The following is a 24,746-nucleotide window of genomic DNA, read 5'->3' on the forward strand; positions in this document are numbered from 1 at the left end:
ATAGAATTTTTGAAACATTACAACATTTGAATAAGACATGTATTATCATTTAAATGACTTTTAAAATCATTTTTAAAAAGTAAGTTGGTTTATTTAAACATATATTATAATTTTTATTACACTAAACGTAAATTAATTATTAATAGATAACAATTACTTTTTTCCTAAATAAAATATATATATTACCTAATATGATTAGATATATATAATGATTAGAGGTTTTGAATAATAAAGATTTGATACTATTCTGTGTATCATCTATCATTTTTTGCTTAATTTTACTTATTAAAATCAATTTAAAAATCACATTAACCATATAATTTTTTAGATTGTTTCTTATATGTTCTAATTTGAAATTATTATAATGATTATAAATTAATAAAACTATTAAAATCCCACTTTTGAAAATTTGTGATCAAAGATTTTAATTTATTTTATAATATGATGCAAATGATCATATGAATAGAAAGTTTCATTTAATAAATATCCAGATTAATATATATTTATATATTTTAATATCGTTTAAATTAAATTATAAACTATATAAAAATACATAAATATTTAAATTTCAAAATTTACATTGCAAAACTATTCCAAGTTTAATATTTTAGTTTCAAAATTTGCATTATAATTATTAAAACTATCAAAAGTCTCATACTGAAAATTGGTATCAGTGTTTTAAAAAAATTGTTATGAAAAGATATGAATGATCTTTAAACCATATGTGTAGAAAGTCTCATTAATAGATAGCATAATATAAAAAAATATACTATATATCTATGTTAATATCATTTAAATTTAATTATATAAAATAGATTAAAGTGATTGTTTACCATAAAATGATCATAATTAAAGTTAAATACTTTACCTAGTATATATAAATAATATATACTAGATCTTAACCCGTCCAAATGGGCGGGTCTTTATTTTTATGATATATATAAAATTTTGAAAAACAAAAGGTTAATGAGTACAATCTTTACTACTTTAGTTTATTATGGTAAATAATATTAGAGGCTGATTCGCGCATCCACATGGATATTGGGCTGGTTTTTGTTTTTATGATATATATAAACATTTCAGAACTTTAAATTGGTTGAACGAAATTGTATTGCTTATTGTTTATTATTTAAACTTTGTATTTCGTAATTGTATCACCAGAAGCAACAACCTTGAAGTGTTCAACGAATCTCCATTCACCAATTGAGAGATTTCGTTTCAGGCGAAACATCAGATTTGTTTTGCAACTTGCGTGTATTTTGCCACCCTAAACACACGAAATTAACAATGATCAAAATTGTACCAACAGATAAAACATATCTTGACAATTTAGTAAGGTGATGACTTACTATTTCATCAGCAAGAACACATTCAAAACTTGTGTTCGATGTCCATCAATGGAATAACTTCACGTGCACTTTCCAAGCATCTTTATGTGGTTTCATTTTATGAACGTCGACATAATTTTGATTGTTTTCCATCGTTTTCTTTTTGTGAAGTCTGAATGTATGTGTAGAAAAGAAGCGTAAAAGGTGTATATATACAAAGCGAGCAAGGTTGTTTTGGAAAATGACGTTATTAAGAATAAATGTTAAGATTTCGTACGATTTAAACAATAATATATGTAAGAATATTTAGGAATAATTATGAACTATAAAGATATGGCAATTTAGTAGTTATTAAACTTTATTCTAATTCGTGGGGATCAAGTTTGAGATCTTGATTTAAGTGAGGAGATACCCACGTCAAATATTTTTAAAATTTATGTATAAATATATAAATTAGTTAAAAATTGCTTGATTTAAATTTATGTGAAAATATTTAGGAATAATTAATGGTAACTGAGTTGCTATTAATCTCTATTCTATTTTCGTGGAGATAAGTGTTGGAATTTCGTTTAAATGAGAAGATTCCCAAGCAAAATCTTCCAAAATTTTAGGAATAAATATGTATATACCTTTTTGATAAATAATTATGATGAATTTACAGTATTTACAAACTTAGAAAACTAAATTTAACGATTTCAATTTTACTACTTTTGTTTATTGTTTAAACTATGTATTTCGAATCTGTATCGTGTTATAAAGGCGTTTGTGACCCGTAAACACGGTAGTAAGAATTTTACAAATATTTATACTTTTGTAATTTAATAATTCTTTTACTTAATAATAGTGTTTCACTCTTAAATACACATAATAACTCATGAGGTGAACCACTTATATAGCTATACTATATTTTTTAAATTATATATCAAGAAATTTTGCGAAAAATGTTTAAAATATACGAAAACAGAAAATATCATACAAAATATATATTTATATAAATAAATTACATTTCGTTCTTTATTTATTCAAAAATCCCTTCAAAAGAAACTATAAATAATTTTAAAATTTTCTTTAACAAATTAATAACAATCATACAAAATCCAAAAATAATGTTAATTGTACTTTGGGCCATAATAATCTATGATTCAAATTAAGCCCATTATTATTTTTCTTAATATACTACTATCCATTTATCCAAACAACATTATATTTTTTTACTACTATCTATGTTTTCAAACAAAAGCTTAAAGTACTTCTACTTTAATAAGATAGATATTATGTGATTTTAATCGTCTATTATATCACAGTGTATCATATAAAAATCTAATATTTATAACTAATTGGACTTATATTATAAAAGTGTTATACTAACAATTTATAAATAAAATATTTTATATTTTATTTGTATGATATATAAATTGATTTTGATGTGTGATTTTTATTTTATTATTTTTATTAATAAATATTGAAAATATTTAATGTTAACAAAAAATCTATAAGGATATTTATTTTGGTTAAGATTCATTCTATTAAAGATTTCTATTATTTAAATTAGGAAAAGACATTAAATACTTAAATCTATCATTTAAATAAGGAAAAAACAAAATTCTCTACTATCTTTGTTACCAAACAAAATTTAATTTTTTTAAAGACTCATATCCCTATTACCAAACAAAATCTTAAAGTACTTCTACTTTAATAAGATAGATTCAACCACATTATCGTTCCATACGTTTTTCAAAGATTAAGTAAAGTTGTGTTTTAAACGTACTTGATGAAACTTGAGTCATGCTGCAATAGCGTACTGCTTATAAATTACAAAACTTTGAAAAAATAAGAGAGAAAGAGAAGAGAATAGAGAAAGAGAAGCAGACATACAATTCTGATTCTATCTGCCTACTACTACTACTACTATTCCCAGTGAAACGGGAACGTCTGTGGAAGAGCCACAGCCTCATTACCGGATCCATCAGAGACTGCACTCGCATTCTCAAACAATCCGGACCCATAAAAAACCGTCTCTACTGCTTCTTGGGACAAAGAAAGTGGTGGCTGAAGCAAATGAGGGACTGACGAGGAAGATGATGACAGAAGAGAGAGAGCGCAATCAGAGTCATGGACGCAACTCGTCATTCTCGAGCAGTCTTCTTCTTCTTGCAAGAAAGGGAACTGTTTCCCTCTACTGATTGGAGAAGAAGATACTGGGAACATAATGTCTGTCTTTGCAGGACAAGAACCAGCATAGCTCTGGTTCTGCCCGTAACTTGAACCATTGGCCATATCTACGCTTACAAGACCGTTTCCCCAGCTCGGACTACCAACAGATGTTGTAGTTGGGAACATATGTGGAGAGCTAGAAAAATCCAGCAATTTGCTACCTAACAACAAGATGGTGCTTAGGGCCTCTTTAAGTCTATTAATTGATCCAAAAAATAATAATTTAAAAAAAAAGAAAGAAAAGCAAAAACCTTGGAAGAAAGTTGCATGACGACCGATATGGTCTGGCTGAGGCTTCCGTCTTCTTCTATTGTGTCCATCAAGACGTTTCCTACAACTTTTCTTTCCTTCATCAAACTCTTCCAAACCATGAAACCTATACCAGGTCCCAAAAACAAAATGGACATAAGCTAAACAAAAAATATTAAAAAATACTTAAAAAATTAGAATTTAATTTAGGTTACAAAACTAAAAAAAACTGCAATGTAGCATATATATGCACAGGACCGGGTAATATATATACAGATGTTAAAAATATCCAACATACGATCAGTTAGTTACCTGCTGCATTGTTGACAAAACCTCTGTTTATGGCCATTGATTGTAACCACAGGAGTTTTCGAATGTACATCACAGACCTTATGTCTTTTATGATATTCTCTACAGTTACTAAAATCAGAATCACATCCATCAACCAGACAAACCGGGATCTGGTTGTTCCCTCTTGTCCTCTTGGACGAACCAGAGGAGCTTCTTGAAGCCTCTGGTGCGCTCTCTTTCAACTTACCAAGACTTATCACTTGCTCTGTATTACCAAAAGCAGAGGAGTTTCCGATGTTTCTTCCAAGTTTCAGATCAAATGAGAAATCTCCTTTTGGTGGTGAGGATGACCCACCAAACGAGATCGATGCATCGGTTGGGGTTATATCCGGTACAGATTCTTGGTCGAACTCGGAGAAATAACCGGAGCTGGGTTTGAAGTTCCAATCCATTTAAAGATTCTTCTTCTTCTTCTTCTTCACTCACTATAAGAAGAAATACAACAATCTCAAGATTTATCCTTTTGGTTTTTGTTAATCTAAATTGACAAGTTTAAGAAAGGATACAAATTTGCTCAAAAGAAGAAAAAAAAGGATACAATAAATTCAACTTTTAAACATGAAAATTTTAACTTGATTAATCTTTAATTTGAATAAAAAAGGAAGAATTTTTTTCTTTTTAAATTAAATATCCCACAAATGGGCAAACTTATTGTACTTAAAAACCCAATGGGAAGTGCAGATATATATAGAACGAGAACAGATCCCATGTAATGGGAAGAAAGCAAGACAAAAGAAACTAAAGCAAATATATAAACTTGCAGTTTCGAGTTCCACTTCATCTTAAAAGCAAATTTATAAACAAGCAAGAATTTAAAAATGAAATAAAGAGAGAGAGGTTAAAGAAAGATGAAACATGTTATTTATAAATTATAAAGTAAGAAAAGTTTGGTATTTGAAGGTTGAGAAATCTTACCAAATCCATACACCTACCAGTGGTCAGTAGAAGAAACTTAAAAAGAGAAGAATGACATATGCAAAAAAAAATTGACAAGTGAGAAAGAGAACGGATGGGTTTAGTGATAGAAAGTGGAGACAACAAGAGTGGCTGCTGCTGCAATAATGCAATAAGAGAGAGCGAAGAAAAAAAGAAGTCTATTACTGAGTTTTAAAATGAAGCTTACCTTAATTGTTTTTTTGCTTTCCTAATATAGGAATTGCTGATATCCTTTTCTAGAGAGAGAGGAAACGAGTGGGGGAAAGAGACAGCTGTTGTTGTTTGTTCTTTTGCTAACTTCTGTTTTTTCTTACTTTTCTTTATTAGTTTGTTTATTTGTCTGCCATCCAATAAGTCTGAATTTATGAATAATTAAATAAAAATGAAACTCTTAAATGAAATGAAAAATACACAACAGTATTGATTAAATGTTTATATATTTTATATGACAAAGAGATTAGACATGTAACTCACTATTTATTTTAGGGAGATTTACTAAAATAACACAAATTAATTGTGTTATTACTAGAATAACTCATATTTTAAAAAAATTATCAGAATATTTTTCTGGTCAGAATTGTCCTTGTCTATATTTATAACAAAAAAAATATTACCAAAATGTTCTTACCATTTGATCGTTGGCAGATTTATTTTCAAAAAATAAATATATCAAGTAATAAATCTGTTTATAATATCTGTGTAAAAAATAAATCTATCGTTAAAGTGGTGCCAGACTTTTTTAAAAACGTCAGATTTGTTTCCATGACAGATTTAATTGTCAGATTTATATAGAAAATGGATTTTTAAAGATATGTTTGTCAAATGAAATAGCAGATTTGTTATAAAATGGTAGATTTTTGCGGTCAGTTTAATTTTTTGTGACCGACTTATTTTCTTATGTTAGATTTATTTTTTATGACAGAATTATATATCCGACTTAAAACTGTTAATAGACTTTTTGTTTTATGTAGTGGTAAACTATTTAATTTATGTTGTGGCAGATTTGTTGACAAAAATTTGGTTTAGATTTATGTAAACCAAATTTAATGTTCAATTTCGACCTAGTGGACATTAATTTTGAACCTGGTTTAGTTTTATGCTAATTAAGATCAAAATTAGGTAAAGTTTTGGTAGCTCTCGTCATCTCATCCATCCCCTTTTTCATTACATTTAAGCTAAGAGTCAGTACTCAAACTGAGTTATAGACTCATACCTCACCAAGTATCTGACTAAAGCAAGTAAAATTCTCTGTTTATGCTTCCATGAATTCAAGTCTATAGCACTGTTGTCGAAGAAGACAGTGCTTATTTGGAGTATATCTCCATGATTTGAGTCTTAAATCATGTCCAGCTGCCGAGCAAAATAATGATCCAACTTGACTCAATAAAGTGAAAGAAGCATATATTTAAAAAAACAATAACCAAAGAACTAGATATATACACTATAATGCTAATGATTTTTGCTTATGTTGCAGAGCTTCTTTACAAGGTATTGATGTACTAAATGATAATATAAGTTAAAAATCAATGTACCAAATACAGCTATACGTAAACAATACTGGGGATCATATCTTTTAGTGTACAATGTACTCCACTTGCATCAATCACAACTCAATGATGAGACTTCATCTTCTATGGTGTGTGCAACCAACAAAGGTGACTGCTGATAGCCAGCTACAGTTCTGGTTGAATCCTCTCTTGCTTTTCCCCAAATCACAGTTTAGAATCCAAAGCTCAAAATCACTGATCCAATGACACTGCATACAACACATTTATGGCGAAAAAACATTTTAGAGATTTCATTCTATGGGTATAAGAAAAGATCCAAACTTTTGGTAAAAACAACTAATCTATTCTACAGAAAAAGATCCAAACTTTTGTTAAAAAACAAATCATCTATTCTGCAATGCATATAAGGAACAAGCTGATGCATTCAATCTAACCTGAAGCAAGTGGAACACAGAAAGGGAAGCACTTGTTGTTTTATGGAGACTCTGCCAGACAGATCCCTATCCTTTGTGCTCTCCATGATTATATCAAAAAGCAAGGAAGGAAGATCACAAACCAGTAAACGATTCGAATCGAATTAATGAAACAAGAGTTAACAACACCTGTTGGTAGCGTAACTCTGCCTAAACTATCAAACTAATTCCAAAGAAAGAGTGGTAGAACCCAATCAAACCCATTACTTACCAGATTAAAGAAACGCAATGCTTACGAGTTAGGGTTAGCGAGTGGGATTCTTCGTTTGCGACGGAGACGACGTCTTCAGCCGAGAATAAAAGGAAATTCTGATTTTTTAGGGATTTTATGATATCAACATATATTTTATTAATTTTAATTGTAAATAAAGTGAATGATGGTTTTTTAGTAAATTTGCTTGCTCCTTGTGTCATTCTAGTAATTACAATTTAATATGAATTAGTCTAGTAATTTATAGTAAGATTAGAGTCATTCTAAGTAATTTCTCTTTATTTTATGTTAATACTTTCGTTATCTTATAATTTTGACCTGATATTGTTGTTGACAAAAACAAATTATACTAAAATTTTAAGTTTATGCATAGTAGTAAAAATATTAAGTTTATACACATAACAAATTGATCGCTATGATATTCTCTATATATTATATATTAATGACAAAATTATCATACACATATGTTTCATTAGCCAAATGATTTTTAATATTCTGTTTGTTGTGTGGTAGAGATCACAAATAGAATCGAAGGATTTCACATCATATATGACTCATATCAAAAATGATATAATTAGGAAAAGTCATTGAGAAGAAATAGAAACGACGATGGCTCCAAAAATGGTGGTAAGCGGAGATCGGGGTGGTTTTGTTTTGTGCCATTCGAACGCATCAATGATCGATAACAAGGGTTGATTATCAAACTGTTCATCTATTTGGATTGCTAGAGAAATGAAAACTTTTGTAGAAGATCAACAATTACTATTGCGGTGCACTATTTTATTTTAGTAGAAACTATAGAATAGAACATAAATATGTTTTTTCAAAGTGTTTTTAAGGTTTTTCCTCATTAGAAAAAACATCTAAATGATTAACGATTTGATGATTTGAATCATATGTATTTTTACACCTTCTGAATCTTATCCGTCATATTTTGAGAAATAAACAGTTCAAACTGGAATGTAATATTTTGTTTTGTTCTGTTTTATATAATAAATATAGAATAGAAATGTTATATTCTTTATCATTTTTCTTCTTTTATCTTTTATCTTCACAATCCTTATCTTTTTTTCTTCTATCTCTTCATTTTTCAATCTTCATTTCTTTTACATGAGTTGACTAGGACAGTCGATAATACGAAATTATAATATGTTTTAGCCTTATTGTATTTTGTGGATTGGATGTTTGTTTTTTTGCATGGATTAACTAGCGCAGTTGGTAATGGAAGATTGTACTATGATTTAGTATATGTTGTTTATATATCCCGTATGTCATTCTCATTTGATGTATTTTCTATACGTCATTTTGCTTATACTATTATAGTTGTATATAATATACTCACATTATGGAAGAAAATCAACCTCGTAACTAGTTAATTTCTTTGTTCGACTATATTATACTATATGTAGTATATTATGACAGTTTTAGTTTTGAAGTTCAACATCACGTACACGCGTTTAAAAGAAGTTTTCAGTCACATTTGTGTGCAAAATGTCTCATCCGCTAAATGTAATTGTAGCATAGTTATATTTTTTAATTTATTGAGCAGCTTATTCTTAGAATATAATGGATATAATTAAAAAGTATTTTTCTTTATGGAATTAAAATTTAAAAATTTTAAACCGACACTTGCATTTTTTCAAACTGAAAATCTCCCGAACATAAACCGAGTTAAAGATGATAGAGCACAACCTTTTTGAAGGGTCATAAGATTGTCATTAGTCCCAATCCCACTTGGTGTCAGCAATAAATTTAATTATACTACCCAAATAATTTATAATCAATCTAGACATACAATGCATAAAGTATGTGACTATCCAAAGTTTTACTTTGTTCTGATCAACTATCAAGATCTTTATTTTTAATTTGTTATAGTACATAGCAATCGTTTGCAATATATACATCAATCTATCCAATCTTAATAGCTTTCAAACATGATCACCCTGTTTCTTTTTTTTTTTTAATTACACAGGAATATCTTGGTTTATACTATAAGATGGATCCATACTAGTTTTGCATTTACGGCTACGTTATCGACTCGTGAATCAGTTCTCCGTTCTTACGATATCAAAATATTAATTTTTTAATGGTTAAGGCGAATCTAACTGCAGGTACCATTTTGGAAGAGCTCTCTTCAAATACTATTAGTCCAAAGACCCGTTGGTTTAACCTTGTTTTTTTGAAAATCAGAATAAGATAGACAGTTTTTAATATGCTGTTTTTTTTTTGTAAATACCAATAAATTGGAAAGTACTAAATAAGAGGCATATGATGCTTATTTGCTTTTGGCAAAACATAGCATGTGAACGTCGTGCTTCGCATTGCACAAACATCTTCTTCTGTTCTTTCTTTTCTCCCTATCTCTTTCTTTCCCCAATACGCGCTATTTCTTTGACTATCATTGACGTCTTCACGGATCACAACTCACAAGTCACAAGTCAACAAATAACATGTTTTTTGCCAACAACTAATAAACATGTTTTGTTTCCTTTTTAAAATAATATTAGATCTTGACCCGTCCAACCGGGTGGGTATTTATTTTATGTTTTTAGTTTTTTATTTATAAATGATATATTTGTAATATTTAAACATAAATTTAGATTGAAAATTAACATTTGTAGTTATAATAAAAATTAAAAGTTTAAACAAATATTTTGATATAAATTTTAAATTCCTAATTAAAATAATATAGAGATGGGTCATAATGTTTTCCAATTTCAAAATCTTAGCATTCTTAATAACAAATAAAATAATTTATAACTACATAAAATATATAAACATATTTGAAATTAAAATAAATTTGTTAAAAAAAAATCTTACACCATTGTTGTTTATTTCTATAGTTTGATCCGTGGCCGTATAAATATTTGCTTTCACTTCAATTTTTTTCTTTGTTCTAATGATAATATCTATATATATATATATATATATGTGTGTGTAAATTAATATGTATTACATAATTGTTAGTATAACATTTTAAAACAAAATAATTATTTATTACTTTAAATAATTATATTATGTGATTTTAATCGTCTATTATATCAAAGTGTATCATATAAAAATCTAATATTTATAACTAATTGGACTTATATTATAAAAATGTCATACTAACAATTTATAAATAAAATATTTTATATTTTATTTATATGATATATAAATTGATTTTGATGTGTGATTTTTATTTTATTATTTTTATTAATAAATATTGAAAAATATTAAATGTTAACAAAAAATCTATAAGGAAATTTATTTTGGTTAAGATTCATTCTATTAAAGAAATCTATTATTTAAATTAGGAAAAGACATTAAATACTTAAATCTATCATTAAATAAGGAAACGACAAAAATCTCTACTATCTTTGTTACCAAACAAAATTTAATTTTTTAAAAGATTCATATCCCTATTACCAAACAAAAGCTTAAAATACTTCTATTTTAATAAGATAGATGTCTTGTCTTCAAAGAATCAAACAAGCTTTCTATTGTTCCATTCTGCAAAAAAAAAACTATTTTGACACATTTTATATAGATTAAAAATAATTAAATATATTTCTATTTTTATTAATTACATCAATTTAACTTATAATATTTTAATGAATAAAATTATTTTATGAAATAAGCATTTTGTAATTAATATCAAATTTAAAATAAATATAAATCCCATTAAAATAGTACTATTTATATAACAACAAAAATGTTACAATAACACTATTAGTAAAACATAGAAAGTATTAAAGATGGGTGTTTAACACCATCTTTAAAAAACATTCTCTAACTTCAAATCTATCTGTTTAAAAGCTAGTTAGTTGTAGAAAGAAAAAACAAAATTAGTTTTACTTTTTTCTATTTAGATATGTTGATGTGTTTTGAATTTAGACGTTGTACATAAGCGAAAGATGTTGCATAAAGTACATTATAAAAAGGATTGCATCAAGTGTGTTGTATAAAATTGTTGTAGAAGTTATTTCTGATCGGGCGCATACGTTGCAAAAAAATTAAAGTTACAAACTTTTTTTTTAACTGCAGAAAGGAATAAATTTAGAGCACCTATTTTTTATTTTATAATTTTTATATATAAATCATCAAATCTTTTCAAATCTAAATAAATAATACAAAAACATTATTTACAATCACAGTAGAGAATCTACAATTTTAATTCTACAACAAATATTATAAAGTTACCATCTCATAACGTTAAGTTTACGGTGTTATTTATAGAAGTGGCTTAAATATAAATCTTTGCAAATTAAGATCTTTGTAGAGCTAGCTTGAATATAAATTCTTGTAAAGAAATTATATGGATTAAGTTCACACAACTCAGATTTAACCATTTAAATTTGACTAGTGTAACCATAACGGTTGCAGATATTTTTATATATGGTTAGTTATTGTATTAAGTGTTATTAAGAGATTTGTACGATTGGTATAGCAGTTAGAAAATTGTTGTGTATGGGGGATGTTTATTACTGAATCATTATCAAATACAGTAATGATTAACTAATAAATTAACAATATCTATATTTATATAATTATAAAATATTAATAACATTATTATTATAATAAATATCAAAATTATATATATTTATAATCTATGCTATTAATTTTTTTAAATATAGAAATTTTTTAAATGTCTATAATATAATTAATATATATAGTATTTTTTATTTTAGTTTAAAGTTTTAACTGAATATTTTTATTTTTATATCTATAAAGGTTTTTTTCAAAGAAATTTTACCTTTTCGCAATCGTCTGCAACCGCAAACGTTACATGAAATCATCTTTGAATTTCAGAAATTTAAAACGATTTGAAACGATTATAACATTTTGTGATTGTTATAAAATGTCATCAGTTATTACCAACCACAAAATCTATGTTTGACCACAAAATCTATGTTTGCAGATAATGTGGTAGCAGGAAAACTAGTCATATACCCTAGATATAAGCGAGTTTTGGCACTTTTACGGACTACTTTGTTTGACGTTTATAATTTTTAGATTATCAGTGTGATGATTCGAGAATAAGTGATGGAGAAAGTAGGACAAACACATAAAAAACCGAGCATAACAATTTAAACTAGTAATATATTAAATATAATATTTTTGACGTCAGAGTGAACTTCTTTTCACATAGGTTCAAGCAGACGGCTCATAAAAAACGAAATTACAATCAATATCGTCAACTTGTAAACGCAGTTTTCGTAAATTAAAAAGGAAAGAAAGACAAAAGGAAAGCATCAAAGATTAGAAATTGAAGGAACCAACACTGAAGCCTCTTTGTGTCCTGTGCATTCTCTTTTTAGTCACTGAGTCTGGTGCTGTACCTGTACTCCAAACATCAAATTAAAAAAACGACCGTCAATATACAGTAATAGTGTTTCTATTTATTTCGCATGTAGTGTTACAAACCTAGACAACCATTGTAGTGCTTTTTGCAAAGAAAAAAATCCCACTATTAAGGAATTTAATAGTTTTCATTGGTATAAATATTTATTTTTCCTTTTATGCAACCTACGGTGCTATTGTTTCCTGAATTTGACATCATTTGTTGCTCCGCTCCACTTGAACCAAATTCAGCTCGTTTCAACCTTACTGAAAACCGGTAATGATATTGGCACTCGGTAAACTTTTTTTTAAAATGAAGGTCCTTAGGATGAGAACTAGAGTTTAGGCTTAAAACAAATCCGGAAAATGACCAAACCATATTCGTAGAGTGAAAATCCAGCTATCATGTGGACCAACCTATTTAGTACATGGTTTGCCCTCACAAAGATTTTCGTCACCACCATAATAATTTTAAATCAAATGGATATGCTATATGAGTTCAAGATATATATTTACGTTATAATAAATTATAAGATGATAGGAAAATAGTTAAAGATGAAAGAGTTGACCTTCGGTTTGAGGATGCCATACTTCCTAAACTGTTCCCTCACGACTCTGTTGTATATGAAAGCAGCTCCTCTGAATTGCGGCAAAACCAACCATGCCACCAACATTAGCTTCGCCGTGTACCATATCGGTATCCTATATACATTTTCACAAAAAAAAAATCAATTTTTATTTCTCACATTATTATTTTTTATTTTTTTGCTAAATTATTTCTCACATTATTACCGGAACAAATAAAAAGAGAGTTGGTATTATTGTTACCACTCTAGGAGAGACTGAAGGATGAGTTCCGAGAGAGTTAAGAAAGAGTAGAGAATCCAATAGGCAAGCCACTGCTCATCATCTGCTTTTGATGGGCTCTCTATTGCTAGCACCGACGCATATCTTACCAATATTATAAACAAAAGCAATCTAAATTAAATATTTGAAATAAAACGAAACAAAATGTGTATTTATCAAAAAACAATACGAAAATACTTTTTTCGTCAGAAAAAAACAATACGAAATTACTTACAACGGATAAAGCAGCATCACCACAGGACTGCATATGGTCGTAAACCGTAAACAAAACACAAATCACGTTGTTATTTTAATAATAAAAATAATGTTTTAAAAGAAAAACAATCCAACCATAAATTGATGGAATATAATTATTAAATCGAGAAAATAATATGATTTATCAAACAAGTACCCAGCTATGGAATGAAGAGCAGAGAGGAAAGTCCAAAGCTTAGTCATTCTAAGAGGAACACAAAAATAATCAAACCAATCAAAGGAAGAAGTAGAGAGAAGTTTCGAATCCCTTTTCTTTTCTGAAACAACACGACCAAAGATGGAAGGAGATCTTCTTATTTATAATATCAAACTTAGACATTAAAACGGGTTGGCACATGGTTCAGCTCCTGGTTTAAGCGGGGATAGCCATACTTCGATATTTTGGATACCAAACCGATGAGATTAGTTTTGTTCCAAAGTAATCATATAACTCGTCGATCATAATCGAGTTTATTAGTCCGGTTTAATGATTTTGGTTCGTTTGGGTGGCTTTAGTTTCAATGAGCATTACGGGACACGTGGGCTGAAGAGACAAGAGGTATCAGATTCTAACTTGAGCGTGTCCGACATGTCACCGGCCAATAGAGGCCCGAGATGTCGGTGGGATTCTCTTTATTGTGATTTTCCATGCTTTTCTACTATTGATTTATCATTAATTACTCATAAAATTAGTTTAACTATATATCTATACTATTAAAGTACAAGCATGTTTTGGATTTTTACTCTTTTTACCTCTACCGAAAAACCTTTCCTTTGTATTCATTAAGGGTATTCTGGACATTCTACGCCAATTTCTTCTTAATTATTTTTTGATTTGTTATTAATCATCGGTTTCCTAATTTAATTTCGGCCTGTGATTATTTCTTTGTTTGATACTCCATCGATTATTTCCATGTTTGATACTGTTATTAACCACCGGTTTTCTAATTCTAAAATTATTAATTTTGACAACAATCATTATCATTTAGAACGATTTTGAAAAATATAAATATATTTTAAACAAATTTTCAACTTATGATCACCGAATTTGTCTTATCATTAGAAAAAATCACAATATTAAAAATACCGGGTTACAAACTGGTAATTCGTTCAACCGCAGGTCCGAGTCGGGTTTCAAAACACCGATCAAAACTATAAAACTGTTATATTGATTTATATTTAAAATATCTAATTCAAAATTAAAAACCTAAAAATACATGTACAATATAGTTTTAACCGAACATAAACCCGGATATAAAACACATATATGAGACGGGTTATATAAATGCATATACAAGACGTATTATATAAATGTGATTATATAAAATTTTCACCAAATATAAACCCGCGCTTTGAAAGCGCGGGTCAAAATCTAGTATCTTATTAAAACAGAAACATTATATTGGACCTAACATTTATTTTGTAAGTTTTTAAATTAAATATACCTTTATACTTTATAGTTAAACCTATATTATATCACTAATGTTACTTTCTTTATACTACTATCCATGTTTCCAAACAATATACTTATTTCTTTATCCTATTATCAATGTTTCCAAACAATATATTTTTTATACTACTATCAATGTTTCCAGACAATACAATAATTAATCTTAGTTATTTTATATCTATCATTTTCTCTTTAAAATTTTGTAGAAACGTCATAATTTCATAAATTGCAAAATAATGAAAAATTGGATTATAAGATTACATATCGGTCATCCATCAGTCATCCATCAGTTCAATCCGTTAGTCTCGAGGTTTAGTGATTTTTTTAATATGAATATTTTAAAAATCAAAATTGAATTGTCAGATCTCCGGATTAACGGATATAATCACAATCGGGTTAAATTTAAAAATATTGATTTAAATGCAAAAATATTTTAAATACACACTTTTTAAAAATTACCAAAATATTTGTTAAGTTATTAGTGAAATTTTTTATCGTAAAATATTCTGCGCTTCCAAAGCGCGGGTCAAAATCTAATGCCCTTTATTCAAGAAAGATGTATGTTTAAATTTATACCCATTAAGAAAACTTATAAAATTTAGTTACCAATGTATTATTTTTTATATTTAGCTGTTGTCTACTACTTTTAACCAATAAAAGTTTAATAAACCTAATTATATTTTTAAAGTTTACAATATATCATTAATTAATACATTGAAAATATAAAAAAAAAAATTTTTTTCTCTAAAACATAGATTATGCAATTTACAATGTTTTTTTTTTGCTTGGAAAAAATTGTAAATGTTACAACCTCCCACATATTAAAACTCCATATTAAACTACATGCAAAAATATTAATAGAACAGTTACAACAAAAATATTAATAGAACGAATATTCAAATAACATCTCAAATAGAGAATGCAGTGAGCTGAGTTGCATAAAAATGTTTGAGAGTGTTATGAAAAGTTTTGCAATGGAAAGCACAAAGCTAGTACATAGTGTATTATGACATCTTAAACATGAACTAGTATTTACTATTTAGAGATGAAGAACTTTAGAAACATGTAAGAAGTAGGGATGGGGACTGGGGACTTGATTAAATGTTCACACGTTCATTAATGTTAAAACATGTATTGCAGACTTAAGTGCATTGTGCTTCAACAATGAGTTGCTAATAAAGTTCATAATATCTAAATTCACTTTTTTTACTTTGGGGTATTCCAAACTCATAAGAAAGATCTAGATTAATCTTTAAAGAATCGGATCTTCACTCCGGGTATTCAAATGAACCGTAAGATAAATTTATATCCGTGTGGCCAAAAGGTAAAGTGTAGTGGGGTACCTTTGAACTCTGGTTGCTTAGCAATCTCAAAGTTCGTCTATCACCAGACCATCACCTCGTGGTTAAATCACACATTGATTTTGGATAAGTCGTAAAAATTGTGTTCTTGTTTCAATTCATCTGTACGAGTGCAATGAGTTCGTGAGATTAAGCTATCAATTTCCTGTTATTTGAGATGGATTTTGACGCTCAAATCTCTACATGGAGGAAAACTTGTTTATGTTACAACACTGACAACAATATTATCATCTAATTAGCTTGAAATTAAAAAAAAAAATCCATTTAACGACATAAATAGAGTAAAAGTTGTAACTTCTTAAACAAACGATTTACTACATCATGGTACAAGCGTTGGGGTTCTCATCACTGAATATCTGTGGTGGATAAGCAAACATCTCCACAGGATACCTCGGTGGCTGGTATTGATACTCATTCTTCTTTAAATCCACCACTTTGTCACCTTCCCCCGCTGCAGCACCCCCATCTCCGGCCGCCGATTTGGCCACTCCACCACCGTCTTCTTTTGCCTCTTTTTTTTCTTTGGGTTGTTCCTCTTCCTTTTTCTTCTCGTCTTTGTCTTTTGTTTCTTTTTCTTTCTCCGGTGGTTTTGGGGACGGATCTTGCTTGACAACCGCAGCATGCTTCCCGATTTTCTTGTTAACGTACTCAACTAGCTTTTCCGGTGTAAAAACTCCTTTCACACTCACTTGTGATGCTTTAAAATCTGGTTCCACAGACTCCACTCCTGTATATGTAAAATGTTGTTGCTTTATTTTCTATAATACAAAATTCAAGGAATTTTAATAATTTGAAAAAGTCGAACTTCCAAATTGCACTACAAAATGTCGAATGCCCAAAACTAATTTCAATTCGTAGCCACCAATGTAATTCTTTGGCCCTTATAACTAGATTAGTCGATGGCATTCCTGTACATATCCAAACTTTCTAGAAACAACAATTTGTACAACTTTTAGTTAGCATCTACACATATGTACTGGAATTTTAGATAACTAAAATTCGCATACGAGGAATGTATATATATACTAACTAACTAAAAATAGTGTTTAGAACTTTGAGATCCCTGGGAAATATAATAGGTGAAGTAAATACAAAGCACTTGACTTAAGTTGACTCGATTCAAATCCAACACAATTTCATGTAACCTTGAAATACTAAAAGAAACAAAAAAAAAATAGTAATGAGGAAAGTTTTGTCGGTATATATGATTACAATAACAAATAATCTGGTGAATGAGTTTCTTCTCTAAAAAAAAATACTCTAAAAGGTCGAAATGCATGGTCTTGTATATTGCTGTTTTTTAAAGGGCCTACATAGTAGTAGTACACACCATTTTAAGATGGAATCAACTTACGACATACATAAGAGTCCAAAACATAATGTGCTAATTAAGCGCAGGCAGAGATAAAACTTCGATTTAATAGGAGTCATACTCAGTTGAGAATAATATAATAAAATTTTGAATAGTAAGATGAAAAAGAAAACAAACCTTTCATTCTCATGATTCTCTTTTGGATCTCCATGGCACATGCTTCACAATGCATGTGAACTCTCAGTACCACTGTCACTACCTGCTTTTCTCAGTGCCCACAAATTAAAATTAATGTTAATTACACAAAACCAACTTACTTTTTTCAAATTACAAATCTAATCCTCAAAAATCTGTACCTCTTCTTTTTTCTCTTGAGGTTTTGGTTTTTCCTCCTTTTTCTCAGGTTCATCTGAAACCGGTTTAGGCTCTGGGATAGGAGAAAGGAGGTCCACTGGACGGTGGCTCTTTCTTTGCAATCTCTGCAACACTTTTAGTGGATCTGCCTTCTCTCCTTTCACCACAACTTTACTAGTTTTACAATCAGTTGTTACATCCTCCACTCCTAATCACATTTTAAATTGTCCCAAAATGAACTAAACCATTACACAAATGGATATGAAAAAGTGTGTTTAGTTGTACCTTCAAAGCCTTTAAGACATCTATGAATCTTTTTAGCACAACCTTCACAATGCATAAAGATCTTAAGAACAATCTCTTGAGGCTCTTTCTTCTTCTCTTCTTCTTTCTTATCATCGGGTTTTTTCACTTGTGGTTCTTCAGCTTTTTTCTCCATTTTTTCTTCTGTTTTCTTCTTATCTTCCTGAAAATGGCAAAAAAGGAGAAATAAGTTTACGAATAGTGTTTGGCTTTGTGAATTTGAAAAAGTTTGAAATACAAACCTCTCCCATTGATTTTAGTGTCAGTGTTGACTGTTGAGACGTGAGAGAGTTTTTTTACTGGCTCACTTATTTAAGTTTTTTTCTTTTTCTTTCTACGGACTTGAGAGAGATCTGGTGTTTAGTGGCTCACTTTCTTTTCTATCTTTTTCTTTTTCCCACAAGTACATAGAATTTATTAGTATATTTCCCATCAACTATTCATAGATCATGTAGACAGTGCCGTGCGAAGGTCTATTGAGACCTAAGGCGAGTTTCAAAATCGGGGCCTTTAACATTGTTAATATAGTTGAAAAAAATAAAATATTGTAAACAAAGTTAGTCTAATAGATTGTATCACCAAAAACTGAATAAAAAAAAGAGATGGTGCCAACTAAAGAAAATGTGATAATGAGCAATATCAGTCATTGATAAAAAAAAATTTAAAGATTGTTTGATGAAGAACTAGTGTGTGGATGTAATGTAATTAAAATGATATTTATTAATCCAGAAAACTTAATCCCTTCTGGTCCGAGATTTAAATGTTTTCGTATCGGTCTACAATCTAATTTCTTTTCGTAGAAACTTTTATTCAAAAGTAAAATAAAACCCAAAAGAATAAACATCAACATGGAAAACAAGTTCTCGGAAATAGAACAAAAAATAATTTGTTACCACATGCTCTCGCATTTTAGGGGCCCTTAAATTGAATATATAGATAGGGGCCTGTGTCGAATGCCTTTCTAAACATACAGTATGCACGGCTCTGCATGTAGATCTTTTAAAAACTGTTTTTTTTTTCACAAATTGAAATTTATATATATAAAACGGGCCAAGCCCAATTACATGATTGCAACCCAAACACCCGGCCCAAACAACATGTAAATCAAAAACAAACAAACCAACACCGGTTTACTTCCAAACCTAATAAACCAGACTTTACTCGGACCAAACCAACACCGACACTTCCGAGACACGTGTCTTGCATCCGCCGCCCGAAGTAGCCACACGTCACACCCGCGACGAATCGACCGCCACCGTTCTGCATCACCGATGCACGCCACGGCCGGAACCCTCGATTCATCGGAGCCGCCTGGTTTTCATTCCAGAGCACGGCGGAGTCTGTCCCGTCACCTTCGTGGTCCTCGTCTTACTCCTGCCATGGAAAGCTTCATCGGGTCTAACCCTAGAGCTTCATCCACCGCCATCGTAATTAAACTCAACCGCTTCATCTTCTTGACCACCGCTTCCTTGAACCGAGAGCATCAACCAGATACCAAGAGCTCCTCGTGAAGCCAAACCCCTACCAACCAACCGGATCGACAACTAATCAAAACATCTAAAACCTTAACTGAACCGTCGCCTATAGAGTCTGGACGACGCGGAGACTAGAGCCAAACGCCCACCATTGACGGAAAGATGCAGCGCCGGCGAGTAAAACCGAACGCCCACCGTGAAGGAGGTGCGACGCCGGAAGCAGAACGGTCTTCTCTTACATAGACTCGGAAACAAAATGGGCTAAGCATGACTGATGGGACCGGACCAACGGTGGCTATGGAAGCCCACACCGTCGGCCGGATCGGAAAGGGTCACCGGATCTCTCTCTCTCTCCACAGGGATCACAAGACTGATTTTAAAAACTGTTTCTTCTCAGTCTTTTGTTTTTTCCTGAATTTGTTTCTTCTCAGTGTTTTTGGCTCTTTTGTATATTGGACATCTTCAGTACTCTCTAATGTAGTGTTTCCAAAATTCGAATACAGTTTTAGACCTTATTTACCATAACTCAAACCTAATCAATTGAAGTAATTACTCGACTTGATTGTCAAAATATTAAGTCTTCTAAAACACAATTTCGTTAGGGCATGTTTATTGCAGGAGTTTTAGGGTGAGATTTTTAACATAATATAAGAATCTCACTCTAAAACCCCTACAATAAACATGACATTATTATTCGACAAACCCTACATATTTAGCACATATACTTATATTTTATAAAAATATCATTTTGACTTTTTAATATAAAAATTACTCTATTTGATTTTTTATCCAGGCATTCTTTAAAACCTCTAAAACATTAGATTTATGCCAAATTTTAATATCTATCAGAGTAAATATTTACTCTTAATTCAGTTTTTACTTTCATTTCTATTTTCTTGCCAATCAATTGAAAATGTTTCCTACCAATTTACTCTAAAAATATAAGTAACCAGAGTAAATTATTTATTCACTTTAAAGAATTGAAAATTTACTCCAATTTTTTAATTATTTTCTTTCTTTTCCACTTTAATATTTTTTCACCATTTTATTATGTCATTGACCAATCACATTCTTAGAGTATAATTGATGCATCTTACTGTAACTGAGTGTAATCAAAGTGCACAAACTGGATGAAAATAAAATAAACAACCAGAGTAAATTGACAAAACAGAAATGAAAGAAATGAAAGAAAGAAAGAAAGAGAGAATGAACAGGTAACAAGAGAGAAAAAATGAAGTTTTATATTTATTTTGACAAAAAATTTTTTTATCATTTTCAGCTGTATCCAGCTAAAAGTAGCTTAAAATTATTTCAGGTATATTCAACTTGATTGGTAAAAATTGAATAAGACAGAGAGTAAAATAAATTTACTATAAAAATTTCACTTTAAAGTGTCTATCCAGTCACATTCTTAATGAAATGGCATTATAAATTCAGGCAATGAGTCTATTTCTTATAAAAATATCTATAATCATTCAATACTATTAATCTTTAATAATTCAAATTATTTTGATTTTTATTACATTATTTTTCTTTTTAAATAGGTTATTATCATTTTACTCTCAACTAAAATTTTATTATATATTCAAATAAATATTCATCTTAGTAATAAATTCATTATTAATAATTTTATACAATGTTTCAAAGATAAATATATGTTGTTTACCAAAATTAGTCACTAAACAAGATATCTACTTCCCTAAGCTTGCATTATGTATATAGAAGACCATCTTAATATCATAAGATCAATAGAATCCACTTAAACCAACACCAAACATAAAAATCTAATGCTACAACTTTGGTTATCTTGCAACTCATTACTGATTATACCATGAAGTATGATTGTATACAGCATCATGAAATGGTAAAACTCAAATTTTGTGATCATTTCGAGTACTGATCCTCTCTAGTATACAAAAAGTTACTATTAATCCTCTATAACACAAATAAAGACTACACATGAAGGTAACATTTGAGGTAACATGGATGTCTAGAAGAGGAAGAGAGAGATACCATATAGAAATGTTTATACAAAATCAAAGTTTCATAATAGGTAAGGAAACAGATGATACTTTTGAAGGAATTCCAACTGAAAATCAAATAGAGATAGTCTAATCATCGATTAAAGGTAATATAATCATTTTTACCATTTCGAAATAAAGTAATGATGTAAAACAAGTTGAAAATCATGATTGATTCGAGCTTTGATTTTGAAAGTAGGTGGTTACAGATTTTACTGAAATGATAAATATATTTTGATTACATAGTTAACCAAATTAATTATGTTAAGTTTCTTTCATATGCACTACTACTATATACTAGAAATCATAATATTATAATCAATATCATTTAGGAGCAAAATATTATTATTTCACATTATGACTATTATGCACAGTAGTGTGAATCTTCTTAACTCCACACTCGCTTAGATTCATAATTCTCTGATTGCCACCACTAGTGGAGCTTTCAAACATGCTCTTTCAATCGATACATTTTTCCATCTTCTAATGGCTGATAAGCTAATTTTAGGAGGTTCAAAATATTTATTTACTAATCTTTTAACTATTACATGATTTCTATGTCTTTATTTCCAGTCACATGTTATCATAAATGACTTTTATCAATCTTTAAATTACTCCAATCTGAAATTGTTTAAAAATGAATTTAAAAAAAATTGAAAAATAAATGTGATTTGACTACAATGTCCAAATACTTTTTAGAATATATATTTTTGTCAAACTTTTAAAAATATTTGAACATACACTTTCTGACATCAACATACATTATTGTCAGGCCTGACTTAAAGCATGCATGGAGCACAAATTGTGCTGAATAACTTGTCTTTCAAAAGTTTTAATTATATTTATTGTAAATATAAAAATTAGGACTCTAAATTGTAGTCGATGGCGGTTGTATTAGGGTTTGTTTGTTTTTGTTTTTTGTTTCTGTTGTTTTCGTTTTGTTGGATCTATGTGTGGTTTGGGTGATGTTGGCGTAGTCGGAGGAGTTTCAAAGCTATCTGATGGTAAGTGATGATGTTTCACGCGAAGCCTTTTTCTTAGTGATTGTGATAAACGGTTGCGGATGAGATCTCGAGTACTCGATTGATGCTCTCCGACAAGGAAATCACCGGAGTTGAAGACGTTTGCGGTGAAAAAGGTGTGGAGATGTGAGTTTCGGGGAGCCCCGGTGAATTGCCGGTTGGTTATCCGGCGGTGGCTCGAATCGAGGAGATGGTGAGGGACCAAAGCGGCTGTCGAGGAGGCAGAGTTTGGATGCCCTAGGGTTTCCGATTGTGGGCTTTCGGGCCTTTTGTTTATGTTTTTCTTTGTGGCCCAGTTTCGTATTTGGACCTTGTTTTACTTTGCTTCTTTGTTGTTTGTAGTTCTGGACTCGGCCCATTATTTTAATATAATATTGACGGAAAAAAAACAAATTAGGACCTTAGTTTTTATTGTAAAAATGAAAGAAAGAAAAAAGACCTTGTGCAAATGCACTCATAGCACGTGCTAAGAGCCGGCACTGATTATTGTATATTGTATTTTAGAATATTACATAAATATAGCTACGGTTGTGGATAGATATAGCAAACATGGATCACTACAAGAAAACATCGGTATTCTGAGGGACATACCGAGGGAAAATGAGTTCCTCGGAATTTTCTGACGAAAAATCGAGGAAATACCGAGGAAACCAAGAAATGTGGTTTCCTCGGTATTTCCTCGAAAAATTTCGAGGAAATTGCGAGGAAGACACATTTCCTCGAAAAATTTCGAGGAAATTGCGAGGAAGACACATTTCCTCTGTATTTTTCGAGGGAATACCGAGGGACAATAGGGTTTCCTCGAAATTTCCTCGGAATGTCCCTTCACGGTTGAGGGGTTTGATTTAAAACCCCTTGTTCGTCGAAATACCCTCGAAATATTTCGAGGAAATTTCGACGAAACAAATGATTTTCGGTATTTCCTCGAAATTCCCTCACAATATTCCGAGGGAATTTCGAGGAATAAGGGGTTTTAAACCGAAAACAACGTTTTGCGGATTGAATAACATGTATATAACCTTCATTAAGTGTCTTAGGCAGATTATGAAGTCAAACTTTAGGGTTTTAAACCGAAAATAATGTTTTGCGGATTGAACGGAAACCACACAACATAAGAGAAACACTTATACATTTTAATAAACGTTAAAGGGAATACTTACAATTATTTTTGTAATTGTGTTATTTCATTGTTTATGATCATCTATACAAAAAAACCTCATTAGTATGAATTACATTTGTATAATAAATGACATAGAAGAAAAAAATCGATGTTTTCAAAACCCCAAACCCTGTTTCCTCGAAATTTCCTCACAATATTGGGAGGAAATTTCGAGGAACCAGCTTTCAAACCCTGTTTCCTCGAAATTTCCTCACAATATTGTGAGGAAATTTCGAGGAAACAGAGTTTGAGGTTTTGAAAACATCGATTTTTTTCCTCTATGTCATTTCTTATACAAATGTAATTCATACTAATGAGGTTTCTTTGTATAGATGATCATAAACAATGAAATAATACAATTACAAAAATAATCGTAATTATTTCCTTTAACGTTTATTAAAATGTATAAGTGTTTCTCTTATGTTGTGTGGTTTCCGTTCAATCCGCAAAACATTATTTTCGGTTTAAAACCCTTAAGTTTGACGTCATTTTTGTAATTGTGTTATTTCATTATTTTCATTTTTGTGGGAATACTTACAATTATTTTTGTAGTTGTGTTATTTCATTGTTTATGATCATCTATACAAAGAAAACTC

At 29.8% G+C, this 24,746-nt stretch overlaps 3 protein-coding genes and 1 long non-coding RNA gene across 5 annotated transcripts; all 4 read right to left on the minus strand.

Annotated features, from left to right (window-relative positions):
• Nucleotides 1–3,069: 3,069 nt before the first annotated feature.
• On the minus strand, nucleotides 3,070–5,266 carry LOC108844309 (squamosa promoter-binding-like protein 13A). Its single transcript, XM_018617539.2, has 4 exons — nucleotides 5,058–5,266; nucleotides 4,104–4,567; nucleotides 3,794–3,918; nucleotides 3,070–3,703 (listed from the first exon to the last, which is right to left on the minus strand). The coding sequence occupies exons 2-4, from the start codon at nucleotides 4,532–4,534 to the stop codon at nucleotides 3,237–3,239; spliced, it is 1,023 nt and encodes a 340-aa protein (XP_018473041.1). The 5' UTR covers nucleotides 4,535–4,567; nucleotides 5,058–5,266; the 3' UTR covers nucleotides 3,070–3,236.
• A 1,229-nt stretch (nucleotides 5,267–6,495) lies between these two features.
• Nucleotides 6,496–7,437, minus strand: LOC108845870 (uncharacterized). Its single transcript, XR_001948555.2, has 2 exons — nucleotides 7,021–7,437; nucleotides 6,496–6,834 (listed from the first exon to the last, which is right to left on the minus strand). It is a non-coding gene; the product is annotated as an uncharacterized LOC108845870 (long non-coding RNA).
• Nucleotides 7,438–12,332: 4,895 nt separating this feature from the next.
• On the minus strand, nucleotides 12,333–14,154 carry LOC108845909 (HVA22-like protein e). The gene is made up of 5 exons (XM_018619108.2): nucleotides 13,851–14,154; nucleotides 13,674–13,700; nucleotides 13,421–13,543; nucleotides 13,162–13,294; nucleotides 12,333–12,591 (listed from the first exon to the last, which is right to left on the minus strand). Exons 1-5 carry the CDS (start codon nucleotides 13,895–13,897, stop codon nucleotides 12,571–12,573), a joined length of 351 nt encoding a protein of 116 aa, XP_018474610.1. The 5' UTR covers nucleotides 13,898–14,154; the 3' UTR covers nucleotides 12,333–12,570.
• Nucleotides 14,155–16,684: 2,530 nt separating this feature from the next.
• Nucleotides 16,685–18,871, minus strand: LOC108844174 (heavy metal-associated isoprenylated plant protein 7). Of its 2 annotated transcripts, none has more exons than XM_018617390.2 (5): nucleotides 18,716–18,871; nucleotides 18,456–18,636; nucleotides 18,173–18,378; nucleotides 17,994–18,075; nucleotides 16,685–17,231 (listed from the first exon to the last, which is right to left on the minus strand). In XM_018617390.2, exons 1-5 carry the CDS (start codon nucleotides 18,722–18,724, stop codon nucleotides 16,819–16,821), a joined length of 891 nt encoding a protein of 296 aa, XP_018472892.1. In that variant the 5' UTR covers nucleotides 18,725–18,871; the 3' UTR covers nucleotides 16,685–16,818. The 2 variants fall into 2 exon arrangements, with proteins under 2 accessions (XP_018472892.1, XP_018472891.1); XM_018617389.2 differs by having other exon boundaries at nucleotides 17,994–18,078.
• Between the last annotated feature and the right edge of the window lie 5,875 nt (nucleotides 18,872–24,746).

This window comes from Raphanus sativus, chromosome 3 (genome assembly GCF_000801105.2).
Source record: "Raphanus sativus cultivar WK10039 chromosome 3, ASM80110v3, whole genome shotgun sequence".
Taxonomy (NCBI): domain Eukaryota; kingdom Viridiplantae; phylum Streptophyta; class Magnoliopsida; order Brassicales; family Brassicaceae; genus Raphanus; species Raphanus sativus.

Excerpts from the sequence above, each read along its gene's own strand:
- LOC108844309 (XM_018617539.2), bottom strand. The coding sequence starts at position 4,534 with ATGGATTGGAACTTCAAACCCAGCTCCGGTTATTTCTCCGAGTTCGAC. Across the intron at positions 3,919-4,103 it reads TTTTGTCAACAATGCAGCAG|GTTTCATGGTTTGGAAGAGT; the intron begins GTAACTAACTGA and ends GACCTGGTATAG. Across the intron at positions 3,704-3,793 it reads TCATGCAACTTTCTTCCAAG|GTAGCAAATTGCTGGATTTT; the intron begins GTTTTTGCTTTT and ends TCTTGTTGTTAG.
- LOC108845909 (XM_018619108.2), bottom strand. The coding sequence starts at position 13,897 with ATGACTAAGCTTTGGACTTTCCTCTCTGCTCTTCATTCCATAGCTGG. Across the intron at positions 13,544-13,673 it reads GTGATGCTGCTTTATCCGTT|ATATGCGTCGGTGCTAGCAA; the intron begins GTAAGTAATTTC and ends AATATTGGTAAG. Across the intron at positions 12,592-13,161 it reads ATGGCATCCTCAAACCGAAG|GTACAGCACCAGACTCAGTG; the intron begins GTCAACTCTTTC and ends TTTGGAGTACAG.
- LOC108844174 (XM_018617389.2), bottom strand. Across the intron at positions 18,079-18,172 it reads CTCAAGAGAAAAAAGAAGAG|CAGGTAGTGACAGTGGTACT; the intron begins GTACAGATTTTT and ends CACTGAGAAAAG. Across the intron at positions 17,232-17,993 it reads GAGAATCATGAGAATGAAAG|GAGTGGAGTCTGTGGAACCA; the intron begins GTTTGTTTTCTT and ends TTACATATACAG.